The sequence below is a fragment of the Rhipicephalus microplus genome, chromosome 3, assembly GCF_043290135.1.
Source record: "Rhipicephalus microplus isolate Deutch F79 chromosome 3, USDA_Rmic, whole genome shotgun sequence".
In the NCBI taxonomy this organism is placed as follows: Eukaryota; Metazoa; Arthropoda; class Arachnida; order Ixodida; family Ixodidae; genus Rhipicephalus; species Rhipicephalus microplus.
The window spans coordinates 167,119,898-167,134,589 of record NC_134702.1 but is presented as its reverse complement, the minus strand read 5'-3'; the positions used below and the strand labels follow the sequence as shown (position 1 = coordinate 167,134,589).

The window sequence follows — 14,692 nt, the reverse complement described above, 5'->3', positions numbered from 1 at the left end:
GTGCCTTGGCTGTGGTAATTTGTGCAAGCGGAATTCGTGCTGTAAGTCGGCGTCAACGTAGCACTAGAATATCGCTCCAACTTGCGCTCATCCACTGCATGCGTTTATCATTTGCAACTCATGCCGGGCACTCAGAACACACACGCGTTGCTAAAGTGCCAACCAGAACAAGATTTTGAAATGTTACGATGACGACGACCGAAAGCACAGATTCTCCTAGTGAGTCAAGACATGCCGCAGTTTGACTGAGTCGACAGCTATGCTTTTCGCACCGCTCACGTCTCTTTGAATCGCTATAGTACGCCACAACTATTGTATACGTCAGCGGTGCTTGCATACACGCGTAAATCGTAATAATCGTAATATATCCCATTACTTGCATGCAGCCTGCGAAAATGTACGGCAATGATTTGATGCCGCATACTGTACAAGCATACTGGACGCAAAACGCTGCTGTAAAGCCGAACAGACGGCGTCGCGCTTGAGTGAATGCAAGATATATATTTAATTGTACACCTTAACTGGACTCGTACTTTTTCCGCCGATTGTGATTATATCTACTAGCGGCGGAGCTCGGCGTTTTTCGGTCCGGGTTGAAATCTGTGCATTCAGGATAGACTACACCGGCATGATTGCCGCGTCGCGTTGGAATCTGCATTGATAGTGTTTAACAATACTTTACTCTTGCTTTTGTTGTTTTTGCATCCGAAGATGGCACAGGGGTACCCAAATGACATCTTATAAATTAGCGCAGCGTGAATAGGCGCTTTTTTCACATTGTGAAGGCCAATATCCACTGCTTGCCATGCTAGCGAGGAACGCCTTGGCAGTTCAAAACAAATTATGGCATCTGTGAGAGCGAGGGTATACCGTCGAAGGCGCCTGTGTGCGAGGTAAGCGTGCTCTCGTCTATAACCACTTTGACAACGCCATGTGGAGGTGCGGGTGCACTAAGATGAGCGAGGTTGTGCCGCACGACGAACTCTAGAGCACGTGCGCCCGTCGTGCCATCTCGCTAATAATTACTAAAACGTGCCGTAGTTTCTGTGCTGTTAGTACCGCCAGTGCTACATGGTGTATATAAATGGCTTGTCATAAACATGTCGGAGAAGGGTCGCTCTGCGGTTTAGGGGTTAGCACCGCGCGCTGAGGAGCGGGAGGTTGCTGGTTCAACGCCACACAGAAGAACTTCACCTTTCGCTTTATTTTTATCTGTCATACCTCACGTTTTATGCCGCCTGCCGGAATTCATCATTATCGTCATCGGCTTGACTACGCCCACTGCAGGGCAAAGGTCTCTCCCATGCTCGGCCGATGAACCCATCCCTGTGCTTTGTGCCGCTCGGTTATACATGTAAGCCCAGGGTTTCCTGAGGGTTTCGTTAATAATTAAAAAATAAGAGCATAGTTGCAAGCTTGCTATTTCTTCACACGCGATTATATAGAAAAGTTATAGTTACAGACACCATGCGGTCGTTTGTAATTATTATTGAATCCATATTCGCTCTAAAGTGTCTCACTACAACAAACACGTTACAATTAATACGGGGGTATTTGTTTGATTGCCGCAATATAAAATCATATCTGTGCTTTTGAATGAGTGACACTATTGTCGTGAAAGGAAATATTTCTGAAGTTTACAGTGACATTGGAAAATGAAACGAGCTCTTCTCCACGTGTACTCATCAGAAAACGCACACATCGGTGCAGCATGCTTAATTTCGCTCTACCGAAACCGGGTCTCTATATTAGCACGCGTCGGGTAAACTATTCGCACGAGCACATTGATTTTCACGTCTCTTGTGAAGTATGGCGAGGAATATAGTATATTCAAACTAACGTTCTGCGTTTTGTAGCAGCTGAATCTTCAGTTGTTTTTGGTTTTTCTATTAGTCCTTCGGTATACTAATCGCCTTACCTGTATATTTGGCATTCTCGTATGCTTGTTGCGAAGGAGAAGACATAGGCATATTGCTAACCACGTGTGGCTCGTATGTACCCTTCCTTATTTATATCCTCAGTCGAATGTCCGTGACGTGCTGAAAGTGCAACATCTTGTGCCAATGTGCAGGAAGAAATGTTTGTGTTCAAAACAACTTTATTTTGTAACATAAATCACAACCACACGTTACGACACATTGACTACATTCATACATAATTAACACTCTCGTGCTCAAAAACATCCACAGTGCACGAGACCAAACAATGCGGGCGGAGTTCATTACAAAGCACATTCACTGTGACAAGGCGAATGCTACAGAAGCTGCAAACCGGGGCAGCACACAAAAAGAACAGTTTCTTTTGTGCGATCGTAGTGTGAACATCAGTTAGAAAACCCCTCTCCCACTCCACTTCCCTAAAAAAGAAACAAAAACGTAAGTGCACGTTTGAAGACCCGGAAAGATGAAAACCCGGTTGGTCCGAGGAATATGTTCGTGAGGCACATAAATACTACCAGCGTGCTGTATATTTTGGCTATTCCAAGAATGCCATAATTATTATCATTGAGTTACATCTGGAATACAATAACCCAAACACTTGTATATTGTGCGCTGCTGCTTTAGAAGCACCATTATTTTTATACCTCATCGCTTGGCTGCATGGACTTTAAAAAGAGAGCGCGCAGGCTGCGTGTACATTCTCCTATTTTGCAAAAAAAAAAAACGGGAAAACACGTCATACTACAACACGAACACAAATAAATACAATCTTTGAGTGACAGTCTAGCAACGACACCAATATTTTTGCGATGGTATACGTGCTAGACATTGAGCAGTGCGGTTGTGTCTTTTCGCTACGGCTTCCAGGTGGTTTCATAACTCTGTTGAATACACGCTTTTAAATGCGCTCCTAAAGTGCGAGATAGCCAATTTGTGACTGTTTGAGGGTATGGTTTTTGAGAGGAGCGAGTAACCCGCGAAACCCAAGGTTGTTTAAATTAGGCCTAGTTGCTGCACCACATAGGCAGAATATTTTACTTGAAAGCTCAGTCCTCAAAAATGACCCTCTTCGGACAAAGTATTATTCTCAATAGAGTGTTTTAAATACAATTTATCTAGGACCCACAGCTCGTGTTTAGCCAACGCTTAGAGTAAGAGGTTGCTGAACCTGATGGCCAGCTCTTGTTAGCGTATGTGCGCCTTGAGCTGGCTGTTGTGCAGATGCTGCCACATATACGGGCTGTTGAAAAGCGTAGTATGGTCTCCTCTCGACCAACGTCACGGGAGGCCTGGCGTACACTATTGGTGCGAAGCCCTGAACTTTTGCTGTCCCGGCGTTTGCGGCTTGTAAGCCGGAGTTTCCACGGGCCACGTGAACGGGTTGCGATGCCCTTAATGCGCTCGATTCCGACGCTCTTACATTTTGTGGTACGGCGTACACGGTTTGGAACTGCTGTGGAGAGTACTGTCCGACAAGACCTGCTGCACTCGGGTGGTACTGCACTTGTCCTGATGGCAGTGAAGCGGCAGAGTAAAACACGGGCAATTGTAATCTGAGACCAGGCTGTTGACCTCTGGCGTAAGCCTGCTGTACAGGGACTTGCTGTACGTAGGTAGGCTGCACTTGTTGGAACTGCGGGCTTCCCTGTGGGTTGTATGAAGTTACTTGCACGACTTGTTGCTGTGGTGCCTGCGCGAGACCTTGACGAAGGAGAACGTTTGTTGGAGACACACCCTGAGTTTGAGTGGTGCCAGCTAAAACACCGGTAGACAGCTGGGCAGCAGCAGACGGACTGATGGACTTTTGCTTTCCAGAAACGCCCGGTGAACTTACAGCGCGTACGACAACACTCTGCACTCCGTTTTGATTGGCCTGGTTAACGGTGGAAGTTACTGGCTTTGGAACTGAGGTGACCTTCAGTACCTGACCGTCTGGCGTTGTGGGTACATATGATGTGGCAGTGAGGCCTGGCCTTCCTGGCAAGGACGCTGACGCTACTGGTACGTACGTGCTGACTTTGTACACACCATGAGTTCCTTGCTGAGGAAGCGTTTGGCTAGCTGGTACAACAGATTTTGGCTGATAAGGTATAGGCCCTGTTGCTGGGCTCAATATTATTTGTCGAACGGTTCCCGGCTGCTGAGATTGGGGAGTGTAGCTCGGGAAAGGTGAGGGTTTTTTCGCCACTGGAACAGGCGCAGAGATCTTCCCCTTCTGCGTTTGAGCCCTAGCAGGCCTTGGTGTTTGTGGAATCTGGAGTAGCGTTTCAGAAGCGAAATTAGGCCTTTTGGGCACCACCACTGCTCGAGTTGGCTGCTGTGCCTTTTGAGCGGGCAGAACAATGTCGTCAGGAATAGTTTTCTTCAAGGATAATACATTGCCTACGACAGAGAAAGGTTCATTCTCTTGAACAACTTGATCGTGTCGAATGCTCAAGAAGAAAGGAGAAACTGGCAATGGAGGTTGCTTCGATCCATTCCTATTCATGGGAACTGGTGGAGAGAAATATATACGAGTATGGGCCTGTCCTATATGTGGCCTCGGAGCAGCCGGCCCTTGAGGAACGCTGATGGGTGCAGGCTGCTGAGTGACTGCTGAAGCTTGTGATGGTTTGCTAGCCCGGGGAGGAGTGGAAGCAACAGGTGGTCTTTGAGCCCCTAGTTTAGCTTGTGCTCCACTTGGTGCAACAAAACTCTGTCCTGATTCAGCACCGGGTAGACGCCTTGCGGGAGCGGGACTTGATACAGGTTTATTTTGACTTATTGGTTGTCCAACAAGGTATTGACTAGTGCCTCTTTGTGGAATCCTTCTTGCTGTCTGACCAGAAGGAACTCCCTGTGGTTGGGTCGTAACAGCTGCGACTTGAGGGCGTCGCGGTGCCGCAGGCTTAGAAGGAGCAGGCTGCGCAACTTGTGGCACACGTACTTGTGGCTGAGGTACGCGTGGAGGGGTGCCTACATTGCTTCCAATGTGGCCTTGCGCTTCCGGTACATAGCCGACTTGAAGACCCAAGGGCTGTATATATGCCGGTTGTGTGTGGGGTACTTGTGGTACATTCGGTTGGAGCTTAGGTTGACTGAGGTTTGGTCTTAATGGTGCATCGTCGTTATAAGTTGGCCTGCTGGGCTGTGCGGCAGCCCCAGATGTGGCAGCTTGCTGTGTTGGTCCAGCGGGCATACGCAAGCCTTGCACACTTTGAGCTTGTGTCTTCGCGATAGCTATGCCGGTGTTCTCGATTGGCCCAGATGGTTGTTGAAAGGCAGGAAGCTGATATTTGCTTAGCGCTAGACCCAATGACTGCAAATAATTTGTTTCTTTTGGAGGCTGTGAAATCTGTGCTTTTGTCGGACCTTGGGTGAGAATGAGTGGTCGGACTTGAAGACCTAGAGGTTCCAAGAAAGCCGGCTGTGGAACATATGATGGCGGTACACGGAGCCGGCTGGTTGATGAAATAGGGTACTTCGTAGTAGGTGCGGATGGTTGTGCTTGCGGCTTGGTGCTTACACCTTCGTTCGGTGGAAAGCCTTCGGCGCTTGGCTGCTTTGCCAATGACCCTAGTGTGTATGTCTTCAAAGGAGCATTAGGGGGAACATTTGTCAAAGGGCTTTGGTGCTGGTCGACGACATATGAAGGAGGCCTTGGCCTTGTTTCGGTGGTTGCGGCGTTACTCAGTTGTTGAGGGGCGGACAATCCGCTCGGTGATGCTTTCGAAGTAGGTGTGGCAGTGTTTGTTGACTGAGGACTAGCTGTGGTATATGGGGTGTCACTTGTCTGAGCGTTGTATGATATGGCAGCATTGAGCTGGTTTCTGTTTACTCCCGTTCCAGGCTGAGGGTTAGTAGCTGTAGCGTATGTGACAGCTGTTGCACCGTTTGGTTGCGCCAACTGACCCGGATTTCTAATTTGTTCAAAGACAGCTGACTGTGGTTGTCGTGGGTTGCTCGGAATGAGAAAACTTGGGGGAACGCCCAGTTCCGGTCTTCTTGTGGTGGACTGTTGGGGTACTTCGGAAATCGTAGATGTTTCCGGTGACTGTATTCCTTGGAGAGGAACTCTACTGCTCGAGTTTTCAGAAACAGCTGTGTGCTGGGAGGTTCTTGTCGTTTCGGGCACGGTTTTCTGAGCCGACGCGTTACGTTGGTCCTGCCCGGGCTCCCCGACCAAAAATACGGCAACTGGATTGGCTGGTTGATTGGGAAGAGGCGGATAATACGGCTTCTGTGTTGTAGGTGGTTGTGTTGGCTTTGGCGTCGTAGTGGTTGTAATTCTGGATATATCAATTTCTGGAGTCGGTGGAATGAACTCTTCATTTGCTGTTGGTGCGCTCGTTGATTGACCTGCTGAAATGTCGCTAGAGGAGAATACAGGTCCAACTGTAGGAGGCACTGTTGGCGCGCTTGTTGTTATATGCTGATGATCATAACGAGTAGGGTAGAATTTACTATCTGTAACAAATGAATCAGTGACACTACTAAGACTGCTTTGCGTACCGCTTGACAGGCTTGGTACGCTATAGACCGCCTTTGCTGACTGACTTGTGACTTGTGCTGAAGTGACTGGCGAGACTTGAGCACTTTCAGTGACTGCTTTGTACCTTTCAGTCGATAGTCTATCGGTAGATATTGGCTCGCTATATTCAACGTGACTAACTCCTCTTGTGGCCCCACCTGAAGTGCCTGGCACAGCACTGGACTCGAAGTTCAATTTCGCACCGTAAGAAGTTGTAGGTGACGAGGTTGGAAATGATGCAAGAGTTGATTTAGAAGTAGTTTCAGGCAGTTCTGATTTGTCCTTGTCCTTGATGATTGTAGCCTCATTGTTTAAAATGATTAGGCTCTCAGTAGGAATATGAGGAGTTATAGTAGTTTCCGCAGTGTGCTTTGTAACGTCGGAGCCAATATTTGCATCTGGCTGATTTTGTAACAGCTGGCTGTCAAATGATTGGCTTTGCACTGCGGTATCGTGAGGCAGCAAGGATGCATCTTGCCCGAGATCTTCTGCGTTTGATGACTCTGGCTGATCATTGAGGGGTTCGTCGTACTCCACAGTGGAAAGAGCGCTTGTTCCCGTCGATTCTGTGAATGGTAGCGTCACTTCGGCAACAAGAGGCGACTTTGTGCGATAAGTTGTTGAAGCGGGTGCAACGTCGGTAATGTAGGCCCCGTGCGTCGTCTCGTAGGCTGTTTCCTTGTCGACAGCAATTCTAGTACTAGCAAATCCTGGTGCTCTGTTAGCGTACCGAACATCGTTATATTCTGTTCCAGGGGGTCTTGTCATAGGTCGTGTCTTAGGCCGCTTAGTTCTACGAGCTTTCACTGGCCGGTTGAAATCCCCGTGTGTGGTTTGCGGTTCTGAAGTTGGTGGCGTTTCTGTCATTGGCACAAGTAAGTGCGGGCCCTGTGACACACGAGCTCCAATACGTGCTCCAAACTCTGCAATTCCAGATGGTCCAGCGTTGGTGTCCTCAAGGAGCAGAGGTGCTACCGTTGTAGTGTCTTGTGGTGGTGGTGTTGTAGTAGTGCGGCGTTTGCCACCTCTACTGCCAGGCTTGCGTCTTCTGCCCGTAGCTCTTCCGGGAGCTTTGCCTCTGGTTGTGGCATGGCGGTTAGCACTTAAAGGCCTTGGAAAGTGGGGTCGCCTCAAATAAATATTCGGTGTTTCTATGACCGGATGGCTGGTTTGTTCGTCTTCATTTGTAGAAGGTATGTTTGCACTGTTAGTGTATGAATTAGTTGTTGGTGCTGTCGTGGTTGTTGGTTGGACGTAGTTACCATCGGTGCCAACCAGATCTGAGGGCCGTAACCTTCTCTGTCCAACTGCGGTGGTAAAGCTTGGTGGCCGTGTAGGAAATATAGGCCGCTTGAGGGGGAGACCTGGTGTAACTTGCTGTCGTTTTGGTACATGCACAGTCGGTAACGTTGATGTAGCTACGGTTGTGTCCGGTGGCGACGCCAGTTCCGTTGTGCCTGATGATTCCTTCACATTTTCAGTGGCAGTCTGCATTGTAACCACATTGGTATTTTCAGTCACAGTGGATGGAACACTTGTAGAGCTTGGTGGCACGAACAAACTTGTTGGCAATGATTTATTTGTAGCCTCTGCGTTAGTAAGAATGGACGGATTTACCAAAGTTGGGCCCTCGGGAGTAGGCAAGCTTTCTTGAAAACCTTGCACACCGGCGCTACTCAATCTTAAGGGAGGTGACGGCTCAGTGATAGCTGCTGGTGGGCTCGCAGGAGTATTTACGTTTTCTTGCGAACCTTGCTCATCGGAAGCCATGGAGCTGAATGTTAGGGACGACTCATTAATGGCAGGGGGTGAGCTTTTAGCAGTAGGTACGTTTGCTTGCAAAGTTTGCTCATCAGTACCCCTAAAGCTCGATACAGGCACCTGCTCATTCGTTACCACCAAGGTAGGCTTGAGTGACGGTGCCTCGATACTGGCACCTTGCGCATCCTCCGTGATTGTACCTGTTTTTCCGGGTAGCAAACCTTCACTTGTAGAAAACAATGGCGGATAAGCGGGTGAACTTTCGTTTGTCGACATATTTTCTGCTAAAGCGTTTTCCTGTGTGGCTCCAGTTGAGTTGATTACGACCTCAGACGGCACTTCTGCTGGCACTGCGCCAAGTTCCGGTTTGCTTTCGTTAATGAATTGGGTAGCGGCGTCATGTTCTTGAGCGGAAACTTGTGGCGTCTCTGAAGAAACAGTCAGGTTACCAGGTGCGCTTTGCGTGAAAGACAGTTCAGCGAGTGCGCCAGAAGTACTGGTAGATGACGTCGCTTCGGTGACTGGACCTTCAACTGATGAAGTAGTTGTGGTTCTATATGCTGCAGTGACATCCAAACTTGCTGGGGTTGATGTTACTTCACTTGGTGCTGCATCAGGCGTAGAAGATGTGTCAGTGCTCGTTTCGCTAGATGGGACATCAATTAAACTGTAGTGACCAGCTGAGATAATGCCAGTTGTTGTAGTAGGTGCTGCGGTGACACTCTGTGGCTCAATAACGTTTGGTGGTGTGGCCTGGGAAGCGCTGTCTTGGTTTGCGACACTTTCAGCAACTTCACCGTTTCGAAGTTCTCTGTCAGTGTCCTGCTTTCTGTCAAGTGACGTGGTAGGGCTTATCAATGGAATTTCTTTTAGATTGGGTGCCAGTGCGGGCTCTGAGGCGATTTGAATTTCTTTCACTGTCTCATATCCAAGTGCTGAAAGCGTAGCTGTAGATGGTCCCACAGTCGATATGCTTACACTTGAAATGGGAAGTGGCGTGTATTTGACGGCTGCGGACAAGACGCTGTTTCCTATCGTAGATGGTACACTCGCGTGTTTGGATGACTCGTTCGTATTCATCATGAGGCTGACGACTCTCGCAATACTTTGCCCTGCTGGTTTTTCTTCACTACTCGAAATAGGCTCAGGCACATCAATGCCACCCAATTCTCTATCACCTGGTTCATTACTAGCTGGTTTTGACGAAGGGGTAGTGACCTGCGCCTCTGACGTCACTGACTGTGATTGCTCTTTGTTTGATCCTACGACATTGTTCAGTGTGGTAAGCGGTGATAAGGTTGTCATAGTTTCATCGTCATCAGTGGGAGTAAACGTTACAGCCACAACATATCCTGTTCCAGTGCCTTGGGACTTCTTCGGCTGAGTTTTGCTCTCATTGACAGTAGGTTCCCCTTCACTTGGCATTGAGAGATCGCCAGGTCTCCTTTCAAGCGGTTCATCAGAGGGCGCATCATTCTGTTCGGTGATGTTCTCGTCGTATACATCTCCTGTTGCGCTGCCTAATGTTCTCTCAGATGTTTCAACTTTACCATCTGTAGCAAGAAGACTAGAAGCACCAGTGACCTTCATATTAGGCGTGGCTTCAAAAACCACAGGCTTTCCGTGAGGACTCTTGTCTACGCTCGAATTGTCATCGTCCTTGCAATCGTCTTTCCTTTTTGTTGACGCAATACTGCCACTTGAGGGCCCTTCCGTTTCATTTTGAGACGTTTTCATAGTTTCAATGCCCCCGCCTGTATCTGTTCGTCGTTGGCTGGGTGTTTTCTTCTCATCTGCAGGTGTGTCCGAGGAAGTAGCTATACCACTGACATCGATGGGTGCGTCTGAGTCCCGGCCTTCAATAACGAGACCTGTCGTGCTGTCCGTGATGGTTGTGGAAGGCTTGGGACGGGATGGCGTGCTGCTATAATTCTCGGAAAGCGTCATAACAATGCCGCTGACATCAATCGGAGTTTTCCCGTCCGTGACATTGATGCTTATTTCATGAAAGTCAGGCTTTGGTCTCGAGCTTATCGGCTCTGCCAAGTCATTAACAGGTAACTTGTGGTCCTTTGCTGTGCTCAGCGAGTCAGTACCAGTAACGAAAGACGTTGATGAGTCGTCTGGAACACTCTGCTGCGTGCTTTTAGGTTCGATACCTTCAACTGTTGCACCGAGAGAGGTAGCCATTTGGTAGCTTCCTTGGCCGCTGGAGTTTGTGCCAGGTGTTTGTAAGTCACCACCCTTACCAGCTAACTTTGTCGACAAATTTGGTGTCGTTTCGTTGCTTGGATGTTCTGAGAACTTAGTTTCATTTTGTTCATTAGTCACCTTCGAAAACCTTACAGCGGGCGCCTCGGCTACAAAACTAGCCGTGTCAGACGGGACAGAACCTTGACTTGCAACATTTTCCAGTGTGTAAAACACGCCAACCGTTTCGGGACTTCCATAGCCAGGTATAAGGCTTTCTGACACGGCTAGCTCACTAGAGCCTTCAGAGTTCGACAGTTGAATATTTTCTTTTGGTACTTCGGATGGCACACCATGGTCCATGAGTGCAGCACCTGCAGCTTGGACAGCATTTTGAGCTACCTGGTGAGAACTACTCACCTTTTTCTCGCTCATCGATAGTGGCACGCTTGCATGCTCAAGCGTTGCCGCTTGCACAGGACTATCTGAAATAACACCAGAGTTTTCACTAACGGGTCGTTTTCCACCTGAAATTTCCGTTTGCGTGTTTGGCTGTTCTGATGAGCCATTCTTTCCAGCACGGAGCTTTAGGGCAGCGATTATTTCGGCTTGCGCGGCTTCACGGCTGACAGGGTCAATGAATGAATGTTGTACGCTTTGGTCATTCGAGTGTACGACTGCAGTGAAAATTCCTGATGTTTGATCCTGTTCATTGGCACGTACTAATACGGAGCCGTCTTGCACATTCACAATCGTTTTACGTTCTTTCGCGTTGTTATTATTGCCCTTGGAGTTGTCTTTGCAGTCTTCAGTAGATTTTTCTGAAGTGACACTAGTATCTCCTGATGAACTTACACCACTGTTAGAGACAACACCGGATTGTAGCCCACTTGAATCAATTGCAGCCTTTGACAATGCACTAGGATTTGAAACCACTTGCTCATTTTCTTGCTGAAAATTATTTGGGCTAACAACAAGTAATTGATCCGCTACTGAATGTACCGAAAGGCGTGGTGACACAGTATTAGAAAAATCAGATTTCACGGAGGTGCCTAAATCGGGGCTTTTAGTGCTACTGCTGGAACTGCTCCCGGTAGAAATCTCCTTTTGCTGCGAGAACAACGACTCGGCTATCTGCTCTGCGTTTAACATACCGTCATGAACGGAACTCTTTGCGGCGAGTTCAGCAGAAACGGCACTAAGTGGCAGATTTGTAACCGTAGGCGTCTGTTCACTGGCTGGCTCCTCAATGCGAGGAATCAATTTTTTCGCTTGTTGCGAATCCTCAGTGTTTGCAGCTCGGGCAACGCCGTCTTGTGGTGGAGTCACTGCAGCTGAGCTGGACGTTACAAGAGTTTGGTTATTTTCGGTAAGCTGAGAAATTTGCGGTGTGGCCCCAAATACTCCTACTTTTTGTTCACCAATATAGGTCATTGCTTCAGCATTGGTATTAGGTGCTTTGTTTACTTGAGGTGCTACTGATGCTGGCTTGCTATCATCGCCTTGGATTTTATTGGCGTCCTCTTTGTCGGCATTGCTTTGAACATGCTCTTCTTCGTCCTCATAATCCTCATCGTCTTCGTATTCTTCGTCATCTTCGACTGAAATTTGTTTAGGCACATCTTGGACGCCTTGCGAGGGCACTGGTAGTTTGGCGGATGTCTGGGACGCAGAATTGGTGACAGATGAAGCTATTTCTGATAGTTTGACGGGCAAAGCGTCTTTGGCGCTTGTGGGTGCTGCATCACCTGTTTTCGTAGATTTGTCCTTGCAGTCCTCGGAGTCTGCGGTCTTATCTGTTGCCTCCTCACTTGGTGTTTTTTCTTGCTGAGCCCCGCTGTCTGTGTGATTGGTAGACGCTGCCCCTGCAGCTGTATCCTGCACTCCCCTGGTACTGCCTGCTACGACTGCCGCGTCGTTAATTGAAGATGGCACGCTCGAACCGAAGTCTGGCTCAGATAGAAGAGCCTTGTAATTGCTTTGTAGCTCCGGCTCCTTGCGGTAGCCACCGCCGTATGTTGGCATCCACTCTTCACCTTCGTCAGGTTCAGATGGCTTTCTGTCGAATCCTGCGCTGAGAATTGAGTCCTTGGTGCCCGCAGGACCCGCGACAAGTTCGTCGCCCTCCTCTGAAACCGCGTCATCATCGTCTAGTCGGCGCTTCTGGTGTATCACACCTCCAAATTGGTTGATGAGGCTGGCTATGGCGTCGTCAGAGCTGGTTTCGCTTGAATCAGGTTCCACTGACCCTGCTGCGTCAGACCCAGCAGGAGTGGAGAGCCTCCTGCGTCCGCCGAAATTGGACGAAGTCTTGAACAGGACACCCTGGCGCCTGCCTGCGGCACCACTGCTGACTGTCTGGGCTTCCAAGACCAGCGCTGGTCGGCGGAGCTCCCTGCGACCAATCAGGCCACCCGGCTCGGTGCCGCCAAGAGGCGCGGCGAAGGAGACAGCCAGAAAAGGGAGAAGAAGCCACACCTGAAAGAGTCAGGAAAGAAAGAAGGCGTTTTCATTATCTGAGTATATATTTGAAGGATTGACAAGATAAACGACCAAACAAGACATGGCTTGAGGTGTTACTCGCGCAATAAATATGCTTGTAAACTCATTACCACGATAGTGCTAACTTCATGAGCGAAATTTATTTTTGTTTTTAATACGCAGCTGAAAGTTTGAATAACTGGGTTCATTTTCTTGTGGCCACCTGAATGTCGTGTTTAAATAATTATCCACATCTTTTACTAGGTTTAAGTGTATAAGACGTTTTTGATTATTTTCATTATTTAATTTATGTACCATATCTTCAAGGCACACTAATATGCAGCAGGGCGCAGTGGCTCTGGTACGTACATGAAAAAAAGCTGGTACACGTACGAAAAGGCAAGCGATTCTTTTATCGGTGTACTTTCCGGCGAAGGAACAGCCTTCGTCATAGAGGTTATATATATATATATATATATATATATATATATATATATATATATATATATATATATATATATATATATATATATATATATGGGATATGGCACAACGGGAGCGTTGTCAACAAGGATAAATATATTTATTTCCCAACAGTTTCGGGAGGGGACCTCCCTTCATCAGGGGATGAGTTATATGCATCCCCTGATGAAGGGAGGTCCCCTCCCGAAACTGTTGGGAAATAAATATATTTATCCTTGTTGACAACGCTCCCGTTGTGCCATATCCCATACCTTCACGAAGACTAACTGGCCCATTGAATTATTACTCCCACTATATATATATATATATATATATATATATATATATATATATATATATATATATATATATATATATATATATATATATATATATTTATATTTATATATATATATATATATATATATATATATATATTTATAAATATATATAAATATATATATATATATATATATATATATATATATATATATATATATATATATATATATATATATATATATATATATATATATATATATATATATATATATATTTATATATACACCACATGAATATTGCTTTGATCCTGCATATGCTATTAAATTCTTAATGTTGATATTTTATTTGTTTTGTTCAGTATACGTGGCCACCGCAGTATATTTGTGTGGGTACACCGCGCAAAGTTTTTTTTATATACTGAAGCCACAAATCTGATTGCACTATACTAATAACGCGCCTCAGCATATTTCACAGAGAGGCATACAATGAAGAATTCAAGCCTACGCTATCAAAAAAGCTGTAATATGGAATCTTGTAGTGCACGTATCCAATAAGCTGTAAAATTCGGTACACTTGAGCTTCGCCTTCAAGAGCAGAACGCGATATCGTAATCGGGCCTCGTCCACATCGCATTCTCATTTCCGGCGCTGCCTCGGTTCTCGGTGCATGCCTCAATCATGGCGTAGTGAAACGAATGACTATTTTTTGTTTTATTTTGTTTTGTCACGTAGAAGATCTCGGCTCATACCCACAAGGAGGATCTGAACATAACATTTGTCTTCTTCTTCACCTCTTCTCATAGCCCTTACCCAATGCATTGGATTGACAGAGTGTTAGGTGAATTTTTTGTCTGTGTTTCTTCACAATACTTTTCGTATGACTAGAATTAGTTAGTGCAACAAACTTCAGTACAGAATATTAGTATTGAATTGTTTAAAAGTGTAAAAAAATTTAGAATTATACTCGTTTATTCTGACTGATAAATTCTTTGTTTTGTCAGTATTTTCATTGTGTCTGTACAAATGACTATTTTTGGTAACTGGTCGTGGTTATAAATTGTACTTCT

The 14,692-nt window shown here is 46.7% G+C and overlaps 1 protein-coding gene across 1 annotated transcript in view; it reads right to left on the bottom strand.

Moving 5' to 3' along the window:
- Window positions 1-2,080: 2,080 nt before the first annotated feature.
- Window positions 2,081-14,692, bottom strand: part of LOC142804009 (uncharacterized) — a 41,649-nt gene continuing 29,037 nt past the window's right edge. The window contains exon 2 of the mRNA XM_075890467.1: window positions 2,081-12,879. Coding sequence (XP_075746582.1) covers window positions 3,076-12,879 — 9,804 coding nt within the window. The 3' untranslated portion in view covers window positions 2,081-3,075. The remainder of the gene's footprint in view (window positions 12,880-14,692) is intronic.